This window comes from Notolepis coatsorum (assembly GCF_963971535.1).
Source record: "Notolepis coatsorum genome assembly, chromosome: 3".
Classification (NCBI taxonomy): Eukaryota; Metazoa; Chordata; class Actinopteri; order Aulopiformes; family Paralepididae; genus Notolepis; species Notolepis coatsorum.
In genome coordinates, this window is record NC_140167.1 from 81753603 (window position 1) to 81777749 (window position 24147).

The 24147-nt window shown below is 43.5% G+C and overlaps 1 protein-coding gene across 1 annotated transcript in view; it reads right to left on the bottom strand.

The window, feature by feature from the left end:
* dnajc6 (DnaJ (Hsp40) homolog, subfamily C, member 6) overlaps positions 1–24147 on the bottom strand; it is a gene marked incomplete at both ends in the record, with an annotated part of 135940 nt that overhangs the window by 88206 nt on the left and 23587 nt on the right. Inside the window, one exon of the mRNA XM_084309820.1 lies at positions 4948–5098. Within this exon, the coding sequence (XP_084165946.1) occupies positions 4948–5098 (151 nt within the window). The remainder of the gene's footprint in view (positions 1–4947; positions 5099–24147) is intronic.

Below are 24147 nucleotides of genomic sequence, written 5' to 3' on the forward strand. Positions count from 1 at the left end.
CACAGGAATGTGTGTGTGTGTGTGTGTGTGTGTCGGTGTGTGTGTGTCTGTGTGTGTGTGTGTGTGTGTGTGTCTTTGCTGTGTGTGTGTGTGTGTGTAACTGTGTGTGTGTGTGTGTGTGTGTGACTGTGTGTGTGTGCGTACTGTGTGTGTGTGTGTCACAACCCGCTGTCTACCGGGACACAGGAATGTGTGTGTGTGTGTGTCGGTGTGTGTGTGTGTCACAACCCGCTGTCTACCGGGACACAGGAATGTGTGTGTGTGTGTGTGTGTGTCTGTGTGTGTGTGTGTGTGTGTGTGTGTGTGTGTGTCTGTGTGTCTGTGTGTGTGTGTGACTGTGTGTGTGTGTGTGTGTGTGTGTGTCTGTGTGTAGTGACTGTGTGTGTGTGTGTCGTGTGTGTGTTTTCTACCACCAGGGGTCAGCAAACCCAAGAGAGAAAGAGATGTGATGAGTCTGTATGCTACACCTTGGCCCACCAACAGGGGTCAGCAAACCCAGGAGAGAGAGAGAGAGAGAGAGAGAGAGAGAGAGAGAGAGAGAGAGAGAGAGAGAGAGAGAGAGAGAGAGAGAGAGAGAGAGAGAGAGAGCTATCTCTCTTGGCTAGCTGGCTCTACGCCCAGAATGAGTTATCTTCTATACATGTACGAAAGAAAGAGAGAGAGAGAGAGAGATAAAGATTTAGTGAGATGTGTGTGTGTGTGTGTGTGTGTTTGTGTGTGTGTGTGTGTGTATGTGTGTGTGTGTCTGTGTGTGTGTGCGTCTGTGTACAGACGTGTGTGTATTGTATGTGTGTATTGTGTGTGTGTGTCTGTGTGTAGTGACTGTGTGTGTGTGTGTTTCTGTGTGTGTGTCGGTGTGTGTGTGTGTTTGTGTGTGATTGTGTGTGTGTGTGTGTACTGTGTGTGTGTGCGTCACAACCCGCTGTCTACCGGGACACCGGAATGTGTGTGTGTGTGTGTGTGTGTCGGTGTGTGTGTGCGTCACAACCCGCTGTCTACCGGGACACAGGAATGTGTGTGTGTGTGTGTGTGTCGGTGTGTGTGTGTCTGTGTGTGTGTGTGTGTCTGTGTGTAGTGACTGTGTGTGTGTGTGTCGTGTGTGTGACTGTGTGTATGTATTGTATGTGTGACTGTGTGTGTGTGTGTGTGTGTGTGTGTGTGTGTATATTGTATGTGTGACTGTGTGTGTGTGTGTGTGACTGTGTATGTGTGTTTATGTGTGTGACTGTGTGTGTGTGTGTGTGTGTGACTGTGTGTGTGTACGTGTGTGTGACTGTGTGTGTGTGTGCGTGTGTGTGTGTGTGTGTATTGTATGTGTGACTGTGTGTGTGTGTGTGTGTGTGTGTAGGACAGCTAGCCTCTCTGTAGCAACAACCTCACAAGCCAATAAGAAAACGAACAATAGTGTATCCGTAAACGTAATTAGTTTGACACAGAGAATGCCAGCTGTGATAGTGTGTTTTGAATAACAGCAGAGCGGCACCGGTTTTTGTTTTGAAAATTGAGAGTCTTATCTACAGAGGACAGAAGGCACAGTTATGTGTGTATGTGGAGAGTGTCGTAAAGAAATCAGGGAAAGGGGTCGGGGAGAGGTTTGAAGAGATGGAGAAAAATTTGACCAGAGGTCGAAAACATGCAATTAAAATTGATTAGTGGCGCACTTATAGCCTGTTAAAAGAGGAATCGCCCCAGTGTAAACACCTCACCAGTCGTGTTCGTTTTAGCCGTCCATCCAGACCCTCGTCACACAGTCAGCTCAACTTTTTCCTCCCTCAGAATCTCTTACGGATATTCTAATCAAAAGCAAAAATGCTCACCTGTGTTTGTTTGTCGACACCGCCAGAATTTCTACGGGAGAGGTCCGGAGCTGGCCGTGTGAGGGGGCCCGGCAGGGCGGTCTACAGGTCAAGGGTCACCAAATGTTGTGGCTGATGGTTGTTTAACACAGCAGGAGACGATAGTTCCAATTTTAACAAGTAGGTAATTTATTTAGGAAAAGAAGTTCTTAACAGCAAAAGCTATGGATCGAGCAGAGGATCACCACAGCTTGAACAAAAAACACTCTAACTCCCAATCCCTCTGCTTGTCCCCTAAATCCCCTCTCAGTCCTGCCCCCCCATGACAGATATGATGACGTATCATATCATGTCAGATCTGACATGACGTACATTAAGATGATACGTAGATTTAACATCGGAGAGAGATAAAAACATTAAGAACATGAAGAGAGATAAAGACATTAAGAAGAACATAGATTTAGATAAAAACATTAAGAACATCGAAGAGAGATAAACAAGATATGATGTACACACACGATATGATGTAAAACATTAAGAACATCGAAGAGAGAGTGAGATGTGTGTGTGTGTGTGTGTGTGTGTGTGTGTGTATGTGTGTGTGTGTCTGTGTGTGTGTGCGTCTGCGTACAGACGTGTGTGTATTGTATGTGTGTATTGTGTCACAGGGAATGTGTGTGTGTGTGTGTGTGTCGGTGTGTATGTCTGTGCGACTGTGTGTGTCTGTGTGTGTGTGTGTGTGTGTCTGTGTGACTGTGTGTGTCCGTGTGTCTGTGTGTGTGTGCTGTGTCTGTGTGTGTGTGCTGTGTATGTGTGTGTCTGTGTGTGTGTGCTGTGTCTGTGTGTGTGTGCTGTGTATGTATGAAAGAGAGAAAAGACACAAGATTAGAGCACACGATATGATGTACTGAAATGTCCATCTGCCTATCTTGAGGCTGTTTTAAGAACATCAGCCAGACTGTCGCCCTAGTGTCTTTGAGCCCTGCTAGTTGACCTATATTAAACTAGTCAAGACTAACCCCTCTCCTACCTCCACCCCCGTGTACACATTTTCCACAACATTCCACTCCCCTCAGACTCCACCCCCCTCAGACTCCACTCCCCTCAGACTCCACCCCCCTCAGAGTCCACCCCCCTCAGACTCCACCCCCCTCAGACTCCACTCCCCTCAGACTCCACCCCCCTCAGACTCCACTCCCATCAGACTCCACTCCCATCAGACTCCACTCCCCTCAGACTCCACTCCCCTCAGACTCCACCCCCCTCAGACTCCACTCACATCAGACTCCACCCCCCTCGGACTCCACTCCCCTCAGACTCCACCCCCCTCAGACTCCACCCCCCTCAGACTCCACCCCCCTCAGACTCCACTCCCCTCAGACTCCACTCACATCAGACTCCACCCCCCTCAGACTACACTCCCCTCAGACTCCACTCCCCTCAGACTCCACCCCCCTCAGACTACACCCCCCTCAGACTCCACCCCCCTCAGACTACACCCCCCTCAGACTCCACTCCCCTCAGACTCCACCCCCCTCAGACTCCACCCCCCTCAGACTACACTCCCCTCAGACTCCACCCCCCTCAGACTCCACTCCCCTCAGACTCCACTCACATCAGACTCCACCCCCCTCAGACTCCACCCCCCTCAGACTCCACTCCCCTCAGACTCCACCCCCCTCAGACTCCACCCCCCTCAGACTACACTCCCCTCAGACTCCACCCCCCTCAGACTCCACTCCCCTCAGAGTCCACTCACATCAGACTCCACCCCCCTCAGACTCCACCCCCCTCAGACTCCACCCCCCTCAGACTCCACCCCCCTCAGACTCCACTCCCCTCAGACACAATTGTAGTTCTTTCACACCGCGAGGAAAATAGTAGTCGGACAATCTAACAATAATGAACACATTTACAAGTCGTATTAAGTTTTGCAAATAAGGAGACATATAGAGAACATTTCAAAGCACTCAGAATTGCCAATATCTCCATTTCAACATATTCATGAATTGCACAACATTTTGGGATTTTCTGAGGAATCGGAATCCTTAACCCTTGTGCCTTGTTAGGTAACTGACAGAGTTGGCACATCAGTGCATGAAAAGATTGCATCACATTCAAGGTCATAAAAAACTTAATTTGTAATATTTCGTTCCAATTATTTTTGTATGAATACCACTATGAACCTAACTCAACATTATCTATCAAAGATTCCAAAGATTTCCGAATTGTAACCCCTTATATTCCCGTTTGTGTTAGGGTTAGGGTTATGGTTAGGGTTGGGGTTAGGGTTGGGGTTAGGGTTAGGGTTAGGGTTGGGGTTAGGGTTAGGTTAGGGGACTGTTCCCCAACACTGAGCACAGGGATGAGATTTGACCTTCTCCTAATCTTTCTGTCTGGGTAACCCTAACCCTAACCCCAACCCTAACCCCAACCCTAACCCTAACCCTAGCCCTAACACAAACGGGAATATAAGGGGTTACAATTCGGAAATCTTTGGGATCTTTGATAGATCTTTGACAAAAATTTGGAACGAAATATTACAAATTAAGTTTTTTATGACCTTGAACGTGATGCAATCTTTTCATGCACTGACGTGCCAACTCTGTCAGTTACCTAACAAGGCACAAGGGTTAAATAAAGCTGCACTACTCTCCTGTGAATACCCGTGTGGACAATCTACGTCCTAATAGCGAGGTCGCTACAATAGGAAAACAGCAGAAGAGCTTACTAGGAAACAACCGGAAGAAAGCTCAGAGGTCTCGGGTGTTTACTTACTAGGAAACAACCGGAAGAAAGCTCAGAGGTCTCGGGTGTTTACTTACTGTACTAGGAAACAACAGGAAGAAAGCTCAGAGGTCTCGGGTGTTTACTTACTAGGAAACAACCGGAAGAAAGCTCAGAGGTCTCGGGTGTTTACTTACTAGGAAACAACCGGAAGAAAGCTCAGAGGTCTCGGGTGTTTACTTACTAGGAAACAACAGGAAGAAAGCTCAGAGGTCTCGGGTGTTTACTTACTAGGAAACAACCGGAAGAAAGCTCAGAGGTCTCGGGTATTTACTTACTAGGAAACAACAGGAAGAAAGCTCAGAGGTCTCGGGTGTTTACTTACTAGGAAACAACAGGAAGAAATCTCAGAGGCGTTACTTACGTGGCAACCTGGTGCATGACCTTGGTGGACGTGTCCTTCAGCGTGTCCTTCAGGTTGTCCTTGAAGTTGCTGAAGAACTTCCCAGCTCCACCTTTCACCATGTCCAAGAGCCCACCGCCATAGTTGGCGTCCATTTCCGGGGACGGAGGACCTTCAGCCGATCAGAGTCGAGGAGAGAAAAAGACACAAGAGAGACAGACGTTGAGGATGCAGACCGGCAAAAGTAGCAAAAGTGTAGAAGTAACATGCCATTGTACACATGACAATGTGAATGTCGGTGTGAATGTCAGTGAGTACCGTGCAAGCTAACGCATACAGCTAAGCTAACATAGATAATGCATACCGCTAACACAGCTAACGCATACCGCTAAGCTAACGCAGCTAACACATACTGCTAACACAGCTAACGCATACCGCTAACACAGCTAACGCATACCGCTAGGCTAACGCAGCGAACACATACCGCTAACACAGCTAACGCATACCGCTAAGCTAAGGCAGCTAACACATACCGCTAACACAGCTAACACATACCGCTAACCTAACGCAGCTTAAATAAAATAAATAATAATAATAATAATAATTCGACACTGTCAATCACTCCATTCTGATTGACAAGCTAAAAGCAATTGGTTTTGATACCTGGAGGGGAGAGAACAGACGGTGGAGGTAAACAGTACACTATCCCCCCCCTCCGAGTGAGCTGTGGTGTTCCACAAGGAAGCATACTAGGACCGTTACTGTTCCTAATTTATGCAAATGAAAAAAGTCAACCAACAAAAAAGATTCTTGTACCGGATCTCCTCTCTGGTAAACAAGAATATCCGGAAGACTCTAACAGGAGCACTCATTCAAGGGTACTACGACTATGCTTGCACCTCATGGTACCAAAGCACCTCAAAGGCACTAAAAACAAGATTACAAACATCACAAAACAAACTGGTCAGACTACTGCTTGACCTTACTCCTAAAACCCACCTCACCCCTGCCCATTTTGACAACCTAGAATGGCTTAGAGTAGACGACAGAGTACAGCAACTTGCAATGGGCCTGGTCTACAAGATACACTACACTACTAAGGTACCCATGTACATGTCGAAATACTTCCCAAAGGTCAGTGAATACCACGACCACAACACCAGAGGGAGTTCCACAGATCATGTTCAACCCAGATTCGGCTCAAACAAGGGACTAAACACGTTTCGCAATTATGCCACATCAATGTGGAACGCCCTACCCACAGCCGTAAAATAACGTGAATCCCTACCCACCTTCAAAACCGCTCTCAAAGAGCACCTATGGGAGACTGCAATTCGAAACTGGCCCCTGTAAATGTCCAAACCAAATGTACAGTTTCTTCCCCCTAAAATGTATATACTCTCTTTTAGAAACTCTGTCTCTTAAACAGTACTGTATATTTGTATATCTTGTATGTCATAAATGTCTGGATGTAACAGTACTGTTTATCTGTATGTCTGAAAGTCTTTCTCTGGTCTGCATCCCCTTAACAATTGTGTGTATTGAGCCGTACTGTATTGTACCCATTAAAGTTTTCAATCAATCAATCAAGCTAACACATACCGCTAACACAGCTAACACATACCGCTAAGCTAACGCAGCTAACACATACCGCTAACACAGCTAACGCATACCGCTAAGCTAACACATACCACTAACACAGCTAACGTATACCGCTAAGCTAACACATACCGCTAACTAGGGATGGGTACCGAATTCGGTACTTTTGAGGTACCGAACCGAAACACGTCGGTACTACCGAGTATCGAATCAAGTGAGAAACCGATTTTTTTTTTTTATAAATTTTTATAAAAAAAAATTTATTTTTTTTTTACTTTTTTTTTCTTCATGTCAACGTTCACACGCACAATATATGCTTACCTAGGATTTGACTTGATTCAACAACAAAGCAGTCGGAGCAATGACAAGCCGAAAACTGTCGAAATTGTAGTTATTTGAAGTTTGGATTTTTTTTTTACGACTGAGGTAGGTAAATTTAATTTCTTGAGACTAAAGTACCGAAAAAAGGTACCGTTGGGTACCGGTATCGATTCACAGGTACCGGTACCGGTATCGGTTCAAATGTGAAAGGTACCCATCCCTACCGCTAACACATACTGCTAAGTAAACCTAATGGTTCACAACCGCTTTCATGTCAAGGACCTCCACGTTGATACACATTAGGACCTCCACATGGGTCCTACTAATCACCCCAAAGTACCAGAAAATACCAGAAAATACCAGAAACTACCCCAAAATAACCCAAAGTATACCCCAAAATACCAGAAACTACCCCAAAATACCAGAAAATACCAGAAACTACCCCAAAATACCCCAAAATACCAGAAAATACCAGAAACTACCCCAAAATACCCCAAAGTATACCCCAAAATACCAGAAACTACCCCAAAATACCCCAAAATATACCCCAAAATACCAGAAACTACCCCAAAATACCCCAAAATACCAGAAAATACCAGAAACTACCAGAAACTACCCCAAAATACCCCAAAGTATACCCCAAAATACCAGAAACTACCCCAAAATACCCCAAAATACCAGAAAATACCAGAAAATACCCCAAAGTATACCCCAAAATACCAGAAACTACCCTAAAATACCCCAAAATACCAGAAAATACCAGAAACTACCCCAAAATACACCAAAGTATACCCCAAAATACCAGAAACTACCCCAAAATACCCTAAAATACCCCAAAGTATACCCCAAAGTACCAGAAAATACCCCAAAGTACCCCAAATAGTGTGTAATAGTGTAATAGTGTAATAGTAGTAATAGTGTGTAATAGTGTAATAGTGTGTAATAGTGTAATAGTGTGATAGTGTGTAATAGTGTGTAATAGTGTAATAGTGTGTAATAGTGTAATAGTGTGTAATAGTGTAATAGTGTAATAGTGTGTACTATTGTAATAGTGTGTAAAAGTGTAATAGTGTGCTAGTGTAATAGTGTAATAGTGTGTAATAGTGTAATAGTGTGTAATAGTGTGTAATAGTGTGTAATAGTGTGTAAAAGTGTAATAGTGTGCTAGTGTAATAGTGTAATAGTGTGTAATAGTGTGTAATAGTGTAATAGTGTAATAGTGTGTAATAATAATAGTGTGTAATAGTGTGTAATAGTGTAATAGTGTAATAGTGTGTAATAGTGTAATAGTGTGTAATAGTGTAATAGTGTAATAGTGTGTAATAGTGTAATAGTGTAATAGTGTAATAGTGTGCTAGTGTAATAGTGTGTAATAGTGTAATAGTGTGATAGTGTAATAGTGTGTAATAGTGTAATAGTGTGTAATAGTGTAATAGTGTGTAATAGTGTGTGTGTGTGTGCGTGTGCGTGTGTGTGTGTGTGTGTGCGCGTGTGCGTGTGCGTGTGTGTGTGTGTGTCTCCACATTATGGCTGTAGTGACTGAGGCGCGTCTCTACATTTCGTAGCCGCATTTCTGCAGACCCCTCTCTGATTGGTTGAACTCCATTTCTGCAGACCCCTCTCTGATTGGTTGAGCGAAGCCCCTCTATGATTGGTTGAGCGTCATGTGAGCGAAGCCCCTCTCTGATTGGTTTAGCTCGTCACGCGGTAAAAGGCGGATGTAATGTTATCATATCAAGAAGATAAGCAGAAATGTACTACCAGATTCGCGTATAACGTTATTTATTTCCTGTGACTTCGCGGTTTATTCATAACGTTATGCACATTTCACAACACAGCCAGCTGTTTGAAACTGTACATTGTAACATTATATAACATAACGTTATGTTATTTCGCGGTTATTTCGCCAGTTTATTCACATAACGTTATATTGTTTACATTGTCTTTCTTCTATTATAACCCTCCCAAATCATATTCAGAAAGTATCACAGAGACTTCTATTGACCAAGGAATTAGTTATTATTTCGCGGTTTATTCACATAACGTTATATTGTTTACACTGTCTTTCTTCTATTATAACCCTCCCAAATCATATTCAGAAAGTATCACAGAGACTTCTATTGACCAAGGAATTAGTTATTATTTTGCGGTTTATTCACATAATGTTATATTGTTTACACTGTCTTTCTTCTATTATAACTAGAGTTGTTCCGATACCGATACCGGTATCGGAAATGCCGCCGATACTGCCTAAAATGCTAGTATCGGTATCGGCGAGTACACGTAAATTCTAGCCTCCGATCCCATGATGTAATTTATCTCCTGCCGAGTCCTGCGGAGAGTGAGGATTATAAAATGAACATGTTTTAAAGTGTGATGCTGTGTCATTTTAACAGCAGATACACTTTCTTAAATTCCATTGTCCCCGACAGTGCGGTGTGACGGGGAGCTCGGACGGGAATCGGGATGTGTTTGGCTGGTGTTATGATAGCATTAGCTGGAAAGATAGCTAGTTGGAACAACATCCGCTTTTAACGTTACATCAAATCAGATGATCGCCTGTCCTTTCTCCAGGACCTAACACTGTCCGTGACCGTCTATCAACAATAATGCACCCACGGTGAATTGTATTTAAGTTAAGTAGCTACGGACTAGCGTTAGCTGACTATTACTAACGTTATCTTAATGTCACTGCGGGAAGGCGAGCTAGGTCAGTTAGCTTAGCTTGATAACGTTACCGTGTCTAAAGTTGGTGCTATTCACATAATCCAGCAATAATGGCTGCAGACCTGCAAGCAAAGTACAGCAAGTGCCAAAGGATAAGAGTCTGAGGCGGAGTTTCAAAAGAGAATGTTGAATATTTATTTTGCATCAAAAACCACAACATGAACGTTCTATCTGCCACTAGCTTACAGACTGAATAGGGTATATCTGCAGAGCCACTGAGTAGCGAGTGCAACACTGTTTAATGTCCGTGTGGATCATTGGAGTAGGGTATATCTGCAGTGCTGCAGCCCATACTCATTGATTAATGATACTAATACAAATCTATACAATCACCTGTTGTTGAATAAATACCATACGTTCTAGTTATTACTAAAAAACAGTATAACAGTATCTAAAAAAAAAAAGAAAAAAAAAAAAGTATAATTTATATAATTTTTTTTTTAAATTTTTTTTATGCACTGGTATCGGATAAATATCGGTATCGGCCGATACCCAAAGCTTAGGTATCGGAATCGGATCGGAAAGGGAAAAATGGTATCGGAACATCTCTAATTATAACCCTCCCAAATCATATTCAGAAAGGCACACACAACATATTCCAGTTAACGGTATATTTTTTTAATGATTCGTTATGGCGTAATCAATACTTCCATGCGTATAAATTGCGTTCGCGACCTCCATGTTTTGGGAGTAGTCATCAGAAACCTCGGATCCGGGATTCGCTCCCATCCGTCGGGCAAGAACTGTGGGTTTTCAGCCTCTCTCTCTGGAGCTTAACGGAGTTTCCTCCGGAGTTTCTGGAGGAGCTTGTCGCGGCTCATGCGCATGCGCACGCTCAACCAATCAGAGAGGGGTCTGCAGAAATGGAGTTCAACCAATCAGAGAGGGGTCTGCAGAAATGCGGCTACGAAATGTAGAGACGCGACTGAGGCACTCTGTACTCTGGCTGCATCCAGGAAGGGATTAATGCAGTAAAGGTTTAGTGAGACAAAGAGTGAGACATAAAAAACGTAGAGGGCTCAGGAGGTAGAGCCGAGCGCTAGTCTGGTTAATCAGAAGATTCCCGGTTCGATTCCGGCTCCTCCCGGCGGCGTGTCCGAGTGTCCTTGAGCAAGACACTTAAGCCCTGCTCCTCCCGGTGAGCAGATTGGCACTTGGCATGGTCGCCTCCGCCTTCGGTGTGTGAGTGAATGTGAGGCATAAATTGTAAAGCGCTTTGGATAAAAGAGCTATATAAATAGCTCCTTCTCCCCCTCTTCTCCCCCTCTCTCTCTCTCTATCCATCTTTCTCTCTCCCTCCCTCCCTCTCTCTCCCTTCTTCTCTCTCTTCCTCTCTCTCCCCCTTCTCTCTCTCCATCTCCCTCTATCCCCCTTCTCTCTCTCCATCTCCCTCTCTCCCCCTTCTCTCTCTCTCCATCTCCCCTCTCTCTCTCTCTCTCTATCCATCTTTCTCTCTCCCTCCCTCCCTCCCTCTCCCTTCTTCTCTCTCTCTCCCCGTTTTCTCTCTCCCCCTTCTCTCTCTCCATCTCCCTCTATCCCCCTTCTCTCTCTCCATCTCCCTCTATCCCCCTTCTCTCTCTCCATCTCCCTCTATCCCCCTTCTCTCTCTCTCCATCTCCCCCCCCTCTCTCTCTCTCTCTCCATCTCCCTCTATCCCCCTTCTCTCTCCCCCTCTCTCTCCCCCCCTGGTTGGTTTCCCTTGTTCCACAGCTCCTCCATCAAGATGCCATACAAGTTGGAATCCATCTTGAGTGCTAGAGACCCAGACACACACACACACACGTACACACACACACACACGCACACTATTACACACTATTACACTATTACACACTATTACACTATTACACTATTACACACTATTACACTATTACACACTATTACACTATTACACACTATTACACACTATTACACTAGCACACTATTACACTTTTACACACTATTACACACTATTACACTATTACACACTATTACACTATTACACACTATTACACACTATTACACTATTACACTAGCACACTATTACACTTTTACACACTATTACACACTATTACACACTATTACACTATTACACTATTACACACTATTACACTATTACACACTATTACACTATTACACACTATTACACTATTACACACTATTACACACTATTACACTATTACACTATTACACACTATTATTACACCATTACACACTATTACACTATTACACACTATTTGGGGTACTTTGGGGTATTTTGGGGTATTTTCTGGTACTTTGGGGTATACTTTGGGGTATTTTAGGGTATTTTGGGGTAGTTTCTGGTATTTTGGGGTATACTTTGGGGTATTTTGGGGTAGTTTCTGGTATTTTCTGGTATTTTCTGGTATTTTGGGGTAGTTTCTGGTATTTTGGGGTATACTTTGGGGTATTTTGGGGTAGTTTCTGGTATTTTCTGGTATTTTGGGGTAGTTTCTGGTATTTTAGGGTATACTTTGGGGTATTTTGGGGTAGTTTCTGGTAGTTCCTGGTATTTTCTGGTATTTTGGGGTATACTTTGGGGTATTTTCTGGTATTTTGGGGTATTTTGGGGTAGTTTCTGGTATTTTGGGGTATACTTTGGGGTATTTTGGGGTAGTTTCTGGTATTTTGGGGTAGTTTCTGGTATTTTGGGGTATACTTTGGGGTATTTTGGGGTAGTTTCTGGTATTTTCTGGTATTTTGGGGTAGTTTCTGGTATTTTGGGGTATACTTTGGGGTATTTTGGGGTAGTTTCTGGTATTTATGGGTATTTTGGGGTAGTTTCTGGTATTTTGGGGTATACGGTATACTTTGGGGTATTTTGGGGTAGTTTCTGGTATTTTGGGGTATACTTTGGGGTATTTTGGGGTAGTTTCTGGTATTTTCTGGTATTTTGGGGTAGTTTCTGGTATTTTGGGGTATATTTTGGGGTATTTTGGGGTAGTTTCTGGTAGTTTCTGGTATTTTCTGGTATTTTGGGGTAGTTTCTGGTATTTTGGGGTATACTTTGGGGTATTTTGGGGTAGTTTCTGGTATTTTCTGGTATTTTGGGGGTATTTTCTGGTATTTTGGGGTAGTTTCTGGTATTTTGGGGTATACTTTGGGGTATTTTGGGGTAGTTTCTGGTATTTTCTGGTATTTTGGGGTATACTTTGGGGTATTTTGGGGTAGTTTCTGGTATTTTCTGGTATTTTGGGGTAATTTCTGGTATTTTGGGGTATACTTTGGGGGTATTTTGGGGTAGTTTCTGGTATTTTGGGGTATACTTTGGGGTATTTTGGGGTAGTTTCTGGTATTTTCTGGTATTTTCTGGTACTTTGGGGTGATTAGTAGGACCCCTCCACATTGATACACATTAGGACCCCCACATTGATACACATTAGACCCCCACATTGATACACATTAGACCTCCACATTGATACACATTAGGACCCCCACATTGATACACATTAGGACCTCCACATTGATACACATTAGACCCCACATTGATACACATTAGGACCCCCACATTGATACACATTAGGACCTCCACATTGATACACATTAGGACCCCCACATTGATACACATTAGGACCCCCACATTGATACACATTAGGACCTCCACATTGATACACATTAGACCTCCACATTGATACACATTAGGACCCCCACATTGATACACATTAGACCCCCACATTGATACACATTAGACCCCACATTGATACACATTAGGACCTCCACATTGATACACATTAGACCTCCACATTGATACACATTAGGACCTCCACATTGATACACATTAGACCCCCACATTGATACACATTAGACCCCACATTGATACGCATTAGGACCCCCACACTGATACACATTAGGACCTCCACATTGATACACATTAGACCTCCACATTGATACACATTAGGACCTCCACATTGATACACATTAGGACCCCCACATTGATACACATTAGGTGTGTCTGGCTTCTTCTACCCCTTTCTCATTGCAATCAGCCCCCGCATGGGATAGCGTTGGCTCCAGAATGTCATTGTCTACAAAGGTGGTCAATCATTTTCGCCGTCAGCAGTGACTGGTCCATTCAGGACCCGACCAAACCGGACGTGGTCACTTGTCCGAATGGCTTGTCAAATGGCGCTCGTCGGATGTTTCGTCTTGTAACTCGAGACTGAAAGCACGCAATAGGTTGAGTTTTCAACTTTCCAACAATGTATTGCTTGATCGGCGAAAATGCAGCCCGGAGCCGGCAGACGAGGACAAAGTGCTGCGACGTGCGCATGCGTGACAGCCCGCCGCCGGGCTGTCCGATGCTTAACCCTCCAGTCACCCTTGTCGCAGTTCTGGTCAAAAAAACGTTTTTTACGTGTGTTTGTGGATAGCATTGGCTCGATTTTATGTATATGCCAAAAAAGTTGCTCAGTATCACATCTTGGACTCACATTACAATAACCCATGTTTAGGCGGCCGGATAGCGCAGTGGACAACGCGTCTGTCTACCACCGCAGAGACACTGGTATCGAATCCGGCTGTCAGCGGTCCCTCCGGCTTGGGCGGTCGTCATACTGACACAATTGGCAGTGTCAGCGGGTGGGAAGCCGGTGGGTGGTATTCTGGTCGTTGTAAACAACGACTCCTACAGGTCGGTCAGGGCGCCTGCACAGCGAGGGAAGGAACTGGGTAAGGTAGTGTGATCCTCCCACGCATTACACTTCCCCGGTGAGAGTCCTCGCTGTCAGGTGAAAAGACAGCTGCTGGCTGTCTCCTATGTATCGGAGGAAGCATCTGAAAGACTTCAGGGCTCCCTAGACCGACCAGTGGGGGGCACATGCGAGCAACGACCAGGAAGGGGAGGGGGGAATTGGCATAACGTCTAAATTGGGATGGGAGGAAAAAAAGTGGATAAAAAAAAACAATAATCCATGTTTGTTTTTGAAAAACAATCACTATTAAGCGTGTGAACAACAAGTGTCTTTCACCCTAGTCGCAGAACTGGACAGGTTAGGGTTAGGGTTAGGGTTAGGGTAACCCTAGGGTAGAGAGAGCGAGAAATTGAGAGAGAGAGAGAGAGAGAGAGAGAGAGAGAGAGAGAGAGAGAGAGAGAGAGAGAGAGAGAGAGAGAGAGATAGAGAGCAAGCGAGAGAGGGTGAGACGGAGAAAGAGAGAGAGGGAGAGCTGTCCCACAAACATCCCTAGTCCTCTCTCAAAAGCTCACCCCTCCTCCTCTCCTCCCTTCCTCCTCTCCTCCCTTCCTCCTCCTCCTCCTCTCCTGCCTTCTAACCCTTTCATCCTTTCATCAAGCCAAAGCGAGAGAGAGGGGGGGAGAGAGAGAAAGGAGAGGAAGGTGAGAGGAAAGGAGGAAGGTAAAGAAAGAAAGAAAGAAAGAAAGAAAGAAAGAAAGAAAGAAAGAAAGAAAGAAAGAAAGAAAGAAAGAAAGAAAGAAAGAAAGAAAGAAAGAAAGAAAGAAAAGTGTGTGTGTGAATGTGTTAGGTTTGTGTGTGTGTTATATGTGTGTATGTAGTGTGTGTGTGCAGGGACCGAAACTAAAGCCCGCCGCCCGCCAGGGGCGGTCTGTTTTTACCTTTGGCGCATGACACTTAGAGGGCTGCCCGCCGTGTGGCGTGTAGACGTCTATAGATATCTATGGTTCATAACGATACTCTTGTGCGAGTACAGATTATAGCCGCTCGTCTTTTTTTTCTCCGCCGCGAGATCGTTAAAAAACTACAAGTCCCACATCGCACTCAAGTCAACGGTCCAATCACAGTAGAGTGACGTGACTGGTTTCATGAGAAAAAAAGCAAAAAGCAAATGACCAATCGGAAGCTATCATTTGGCTTGTTTACTTCCATCTGCTCTAGTCTATATCGGACCTCCAAGAGCTAATGTTACTGTTTAAACAATGACCCAGTCAACTATTCACTTTTAGTTTAATACATGACGAGGCATTGTCTAACGGTATCTAGCTGGCTAGCTACTGATAGCTGCTGATATCAACAAATGCTCCAGCAATAGTCTACTCGAGTGCATAATACCTCCGTTCCCTCGTTAGCTAGCTTAGCTAGCTCACGTTGATCCATCTGTCCCAGTAAACTAAATTGTCTTAACGTTATCTACCGGGCTAGCAGTAGCTACAGATAGCTCCTGATATCAATGTCTTATAACATTGATTGAATGCGTATTCTAGCTGAGGGCATGTTGAATGTGATTTGACAAAATAACGGTAACGTTATAAATAGGTCCAGCTGCATCGCCGGAGAATCCTTGCATGCTGAATGTAGGGTCTAGCTGAATATAGGGTCTAGCTGCAGGGCCGGAGAATCCTTGCTGGAGCTGGAGGCTACTCAAGTATACACACAGACAGTGGAGCTGTTTGCAGATAGCAAGCATTTTGACTTATTGCGTGGTGGCGATGTCTCGCAGATAATACAACTACAAGTATGATTATATAATATATATTTTATTTTAAAAAAAATGTATATAAAATATATATATATATTTTTTTTTAATCAAAAAAAATTTGGCAGGTAAGAAATATGCTTGGCGGGTAGACTCTTCCCATCTACCCGCCACTGGCCGGTGAGTCAAAAAGTTAATTTCGCTCCCTGTGTGTGTGTGTTATGGGTTGTGTATGTATTTGTTGTGTGTTCAAACGACAAATAGAACAACACATATTGATACAGATACACACACACAACACACACACACAGAAAACAACAAAACAAACACATACACACACACACATGTTGATGCAGACACACAAATATACATGTTGACACTCACACATACATACACACACACACACACACACACACACACACACACACACACACACACATATTATATCCTACTATGCTACTATCCTGCTTTGTTGTTTGATGATCAGGCGTCAAACTGACTGTAAGCTGTTTAATTATAGATGTTGCTGAGATTCTACTACAGTTACTCATCTCCGTCTCTCTGTGTCTATATATCTATAGGATCTATGATTCATCAACTACAGTACAGTCACTCATCTCTGTCTCTCTCTGTCTACATATCTATAGGATCTATGATTCATCAACTAGTACAGTACAGTCACTCATCTCTACAGTACTTTACAACTGTGTTGTTTTTACTGTAAAATACAGAGCATTTACTGTATGTATTTTTCGATTAAACTTCAAACAATGAATATAATTTGTTTTGTCTTTCATAAAAATACAAGTTTCAGTTTCAGTTTAAACTTTATTTGAACAGGGACAGCACACATTAATGAACATAAAGTAAATGTGTGAGACAGTGTTAGCCAAAGCTCATTTTCAACTGTTGTCCCTGGGCCTGCAGCACTATCACAGGGGTTACTGTCTGTTTTGGTAACAAGTATTTTGTGTTTGATAATCAGTGATGGGAATAACGGCGTTATAAATAACTGCGTTACTAACGGCGTTACTTTTTTCAGTAACGAGTAATCTACTCTTCCAATCTTAATAACGCTGTTACCGTTACTGCCAAAAAATGCGGCGCGTTACTATGATTGAAGCAGTTATTTTTATCAGACCAACTAGATCTCTGCGCCGAGAGGCAATACTGTTCCTCCTTGGTTAGTGGGCAGTGCGCGAGACAAGCGCATACATGCTGACGATTGGCTGAGGTTGAGTACAATTTCATGGTAAGCCAATCAGAGGTAGAGTTGGGCGGGTGTTCGAAAGCATGCATAGTCGGACACATAACGAAAACACAAGCATCAACGAGAGACCGCGGTCCGCGGGTCCGTGTACGTTTTGATAGTTTGTTTGGCATGCCCAAATAATCCAAAACGAATCCAACGAATAACACAAGCGAGTCAGTCAACGAGAGACGGGTCCATGAGCGTTTTTTGTTCACTCTTGTGTTTGTTGTGTTGCAGTGCAGGGCACTACAGTAGTGGAGGCTCTACTAACAGCCTTATCAACATAGTGCTGCACTTCCTGGTTTAATAGCACAGTCTTCAGGTGCTCAGAGAGAGAGAGAGAGAGAGAACTAGAGAGATACAGAAAGAGAGTGAGAGACACACACAACACATCTGTTTTTTGTTTTATTTGCACTACAAAGAGTGTATATCTGTATGTCTTAATTGTCATGATTAGATTAATTTAGATGATTAGATTAGATTCTTATCTGTATGTTGTGTATGTCATAAATGTCATTATGAATTGAAAATGGGGGACCCAAAGACGAAAGTCTTTCTCTGGTCTGCATCCCCTTAACACTTTGAATGCCAGCCACGCGTTTTGTCGTTAGTTCATGCCAACCTATGAATGCCACCAACGCTATATAGCGTTTGTTTGTCGTATTTTTTTTTATTGCCGATTTGAATTCATATTTCATCAATCGAGCCTCAGGTTAGTGCTGCAGAGTCTCTCTGAGCTCAATTGGGAAGATACCGCCCCTATCGTCTCTCCCTGTGTAACTGCACCCCATTACTTTAGACTGATGAAGGGGGGGGCCAGTTTCCTCATTTTACTTTTCGTCAAGCCAACTGAAGAATCCATTGTGATCGCCGGCCCGGAAAACACGTGGATTATGTATTTACAGTACTCAACGCTGAATCAATAAACGTGATCGATATTTGGAATGGCGATCAGGAATTGGAATAATCTTTTTGGATAACATCTGAGCTGAGGTAAGGAATCTATTTTACCAGTCTTGGGATAATCAGAGCTATTTTCACCTATATATCAGCGTTTGCCCTATGCGTGTGTGTGGCTGTGATCGCTGATCAGGAAATGAGATAATCGATATTTCAGCCTGCTTCTATAGCGTGCATAAGTACACATATACTATCGATAATCTAGCGTTTATTTGAAAACGATTCATAAATAGGCCGAAAAATGACAATGTTTTTTGTGTATTCCAGAATATTCCAGTAAAGGGCGTTTATCACAGCATCTTTATATTTTCCTGAAACTTTCAAAAAACAAGCGTTTTTCAAAATGGTATAAAACGGAAATGAACCGATTAAAAAACAATCCGTTTTGACAATGTTGACTGCAAACAAGTCATTGATAAGCGACGGCCAGATTAGACACATAATTTAAGATGTAGTTTATGCGTTCGCAAATATGAGAGCGCTATCATTGAAGTGGGTGGTGGCACTCAAGCACTAAATCGTGCGCCCCCTGCTGGCACTGAAAGTGTTAACAATTGTGTCATGTGTATTGAGCTGTACTGCACTGTACCCATTCTGCAATCTTAATTCAAATTAGTAAATCAATCAGTATATTTGTTATTTATTTTTGGTATAGTGCTTAACAAGCATAATTTAATGTTGCCCAGTTGTAGCCTGTTGAGGGGCAATACATATAAAAAGTTCCAAAACATCTATTGTGTTTGTATTTGTATGATCCACTATATAAACATAATAATTATAATATCTACATACATGGCATTTGATTGGAGGCTAGTCTCACTTTGTCCCACAGCAACATTAAAATAGTTTTGATTTGTGTACGTTGTTTGTTAAAAATGTACTTGAAAGTAACGCAATAGTTACTTTCTGAAGTAACTAGTTACTTTTATAATTTGTAACTGAGTAAGTACTTTAGTTACTTTTTGGAAGAAGTAACTAGTTACTTTTTTAAAGTAACTTGCCCAACATTGTTGATAATGGCTGTTGTATTTGAAAATGCCCCAATAAGTAAACTTCAACAATGAACATATCCACTGTTCTGGTGCTGTGATCAACTTTTGCATATACTAGGGCGGCTACGTGGCGTAGTGGGCAAGGCGCTCGCCGCAAAATGCTGGAGACGCTGGGCTCGTCAGTTCGAGCCCAGCGCTCCACATTTGCTTTCAGTTTAGCTGGTCGTCCGTACTAATACACATTGGCCGTATTAGGGGGTGGGAAACTGATGGGTGGGGATCGGGCGTTGTGGACAGCGACTCCTACAGGTCGGTTGGTGCGCCTGCGCAGTAGAATCAGGAAGTGTCGGGGGCAGCGTGAGCCTCCCACGCGTTACTCCTCGCCACTGAGAGATCGAGCTGTGCAGGTGAAAAGATGCGACTGCTGTTACCTCAAGTACCGGAGGGGACTTGTGCTATGTATGACTTAGTCCACATTGCAGCCGGCTTGTGGGAGGCAAGAAACAGCGTCCGTGACAGGGGAGGGTTGAATTGGATGATACGAAATTGGGATGGGAGAAAATATAGATATAGATTCGACACTGGTATTTTTATTTTGCATGCTATATTGCGTTTTGAACCCAAAATTAGCAGTATAGTATTCTGTGTTAAGAGTTTTGCACATTGAAACTCTGATGTGCAAAATGCATCAAAGCAATCATAAAAAAAACTGTAACAGATTGGTATTAGGGCTGAGCCCAAACGTTCAAAGGTTTTTTATTTATTTATGTATGCTGTCTCTATGTGTTCGGGAGACTCGGGTCAGGTGCATAAAAACCTGATTATAATCATGTCTCTGCCACAACCACAGCGTGAGCTGTGAGTGAATTACGCGAAGGGGAGCATTATGGCAGGAGACTTATTCTACGAAAAAGAGTGAGACGGTTTTTGGAAGTGGCAATTTTTCTAAGTAAAATACCCGGAAGACTAATGAAAATAAAATACATTTCCTTTTAAACAACTTTATTCTTTCTTTGCGGCCCGGTACCAAATGATCCACGGCCAGGTACCGGTCCGCGACCCGATGGTTGGGGACCTCTGCTATAGAGCATTCTCTCTATACTCCATTATGCACAAGTTTACAGACCTTCGGAGCGTGTACTGGAGTAGATTATGCAATGCGACTGCCAGCCATCTTTTGTGCAACGGAGAAATACAATTACAATTGTGACGGAGAGAATATCATCTCCCGATTCAATTTAACACAAACGGTTCAAAGATATTTCTCTGCATATTTTCAGACCGCCAACAAAGTACTGGGCCCGTTGTCTGGGAATGGATTTTGGTGCATCTCCTCTCCTCTCATTTCTGTGCGTCTCCTCTCGATACCCGAGACAGAAAATACTTAGCCAGTGGCCACTCCCCTCAGACACAACTGTCGTTTTTTCACACAGCGACGAAAATAATACTGTCGGACAATTTAACAATAATGAACACATTTACAAGTCGTATTAAGTTTTGCAAATGAGGAGACATATAGAGAACATTTTAAAGCACTCAACATTGCCAATATCTCCATTTCAACCTATTTCTGAATTGCACAAAATTTTCTCGACAGTACTGAACCAGAAAAATTATTTAGGAGCAAATTTTTTGCATGATTAAAAACGATGATTCGAACGTCTGTTCGAAAAACCCTGGCGAAGTTTGAATCCCAAAAACAGGCTTCGGGGACAGCTCTACCGTGTAGATTGGACCGTGTATTAACAGATTGGACCACGTGTTAACAGATTGGACCCTGTATTAACAGATTGGACCACGTGTTAACAGATTGGACCACGTGTTAACAGATTGGACCACGTGTTAACAGATTGGACCACGTGTTAACAGATTGGACCCTGTATTAACAGATTGGACCACGTGTTAACAGATTGGACCACGTGTTAACAGATTGGACCACGTGTTAACAGATTGGACCCTGTATTAACAGATTGGACCACGTGTTAACAGATTGGACCGTTCACAGCAGTCGCACCACAGAGCAAGGGCCGGCTCACGGTCTGCAGCGAATCTGCACACATGCATGTATCCACGCATGTATGATATGATATGATATGATATGATACATTTATTTCTATTCCGCCCCTTAACCAATAGTTACATCGGCCCGGGGCGCATCCCTGTGATCTAGTATCACTAAAGTTACAGTGTGGGTTCGAGTCCCTGTGATCTAGTATCACTAAAGTTACAGTGTGGGTTCGTGTCCCTGTGATCTAATATCACTAAAGTTACAGCAATATGTACTGTGAAGTATGTTGGGAATTACAGGAGTATTACTGAATAGAGAGCCTATTAGGATGCTAGATCCTAATGTGAAACACTGTGATTTGCCATATCTTGCTATGCTCGCTCATGCCTGTATTTTTTATGTCCGTTCTATTTTATAATTTTTTTACTATTTTTAAACTGAATCATTTTAAACTATTTTTACTATTTGTGTTACTGAAAACTGTAAGCGGAGAGCCTATTGGGATGCTAGATCCTAATGTGAAACACTGTGATTCTACCTGTCTATCTTTTTATGCTCGCTTATGCCTGTATTTTTTACTGTTGTGAAGCACTTTGAACTGCAACCTCTGTATGAAAAGTGCTATACAAATAAAGTTATTATTATTATTATTATTATCCCGGGAAAGAAAGAGAAACAAAAAAGACAGGAACAATATGAAAACAGAAAAAATACATACAGGCCAACCAAGCAGATAGAGAACGGACAGACATAATACAGCAGTCATACTACAATACAAAACTAGCTCATGGGTTGTTTATGGCGAAAAGGTGGGTTTTGAGCATGGCTTTAAAGGTCCGTAGAGTGCTTGCAGATTTCAAGTTGAGTGGGAGCTTGTTCCAGAGTGTCGGTGCTGCGACTGCGAATGTCCGGTTTCTCTTCGTCACCAGTCTTGTGTGTGGGATTTTAAGGCAGATTTGGTTGTTTGATCTGAGGGATCTGGAGCTGGTTGATTGGACCAGGAGTTCTTTTATGTAGGCTGGGGTGAGACCGTTTATGGCTTTGTATGTGAACATGAGGATCTTGAAATGAATTTGTTGTTTTACCGGGAGCCAGTGTTAGGGTTGGACACCGAAAACCGGTTCTAATAGGAACCGGTTCCTAACTTCCGGTTCTAACTTTGTTAATTAATACCCTAGTTACAGTACAGCAACCAAATTAAACTGTATCAAGTCAACTGAAAATGTGAATAGTATGATTTTCTTTTTGAAAAATAAAAAAAATAAAAAATCTCCTTCGAAATAAGCTGTGACCTGTTTTGACCTGCACCTCAAAGAATCGGAAGCGAGAATCGTTTAGAACAGGAATCGATATGGAGAATCGGAATCGGAACCGGAATCGTTCAAATCCAAACGATGCCCAACCCTAGCCAGTGTAGGGATGCAAGGACTGGGGAGATGTGGTCCCTCATCTTGGTGCCCGTCACGAGCCTGGCGGCTGCGTTCTGGACAAGTTGGAGGTGGTTAATGTATTTGTCTGCCACACCAGAATAGAGGGCGTTGGAATAGTCCAGTCTTGAGAATATGAGAGTGAGGATGACCCTTTGAAGGTCGCTGGGGGAGAGGAATGTTTTTCGATGGTGCGCAGCTGGAAGAAGCAGGACTGAGCCACTGCTCGCACCTGTCTGTCGAGTTTCAGCTCAGAGTCAAAAAGGACCCCCAGTTTTTTGACCTGGGGTTTTATCAGGGTGGACATGTTGTTGGTGATCTGGGTGACAGAGGTGGGTGTGCCAAACAGGATTATTTCAGTTTTGCTCTCATTTAGCTGCATGAAGTTTTGTGACATCCACTCCTTGATATCTCCCAGACAGTCTTTTAGTCGGGTTAAGCCAGAGGGGTCATCTGTGGTGAGTGGTAGGTAGATCTGTGGAATGAGATGTTGTGTCGAGTGATGATCTGACTGAGGGGGCATGTAGAGGTTGAAGAGAATGGGAGCCAGGATCGAACCCTGTGGGACTCCGTGGGTGAGGTTTTCCAGGTAGGACTTGAACCATGTATTCACACACACAGGGATCGAAATTTACTTTTTGACTCACCGGCCAGTGGCGGGTAGATGGGAAGAATCTACCCGCCAAGCAGATTTCTTACCTGCCAACTTTTTTTTGATAAAAAAAAATTATTATTATTTTATATAAAAAAGAAATGTTTTAATAAAATATATATATTATATAATCATACTTGTAGTTGTATTATCTGCGAGACATCGCCACCTCGCTGTCTGCAAACAGCTCCACTGTCTGTGTGTATACTCTAGTGGCCTCCAGCTCCAGCAAGGATTCTCCGGCGCTACAGCTGGACCCTAAACTCTTACATTCAGCATGAAAGGATTCTCCTGCCCTGCACCTGGACCCTAGTCAGCAGCGCTGCAGCCCTCATGCGATGTAACTGGACACTTGCAGTTGTTTATGTCGGGAGCTATCAGAAGCTAGCCAGCTGGATAACGTTACACAATGCCTCATGTATTAAACTAAAAGTGAATAGTTGACTGGGTCATTTTGTAACAGTAGCTAACATCAGCTCACGGAGGTCTCTCTGACTAGACTAACATCAGTCACGGTGACTGTGTGTTTACATGCAGCATACAGAAACAGGTAGGGGAGGTTTAGGAGCAGCAATGCGCTGCGTGTCTGTGCTCAGACAGCGAGTGAGAACTCCGCTCAGAATTTGATCATGATTTTCGGTTTTCACATGACCATTTGATTGGCCGCCACACGGCGGTCAGTCCTCTAAGTGGGAGGCGCCAAACGTAAAAACTGCCCGCAAATGGCGGGCGGCGCTCTCTAGTTTCGGTCCCTGCACACACACACACACACACACACACACACACACACACACACACACACACACACACACACACACACACACACATACACGACCTACAGGCCACATGTCAGCCTCCTAGGGTGACTGAAGACTATGGTTGCTAGAGGGTGGGGC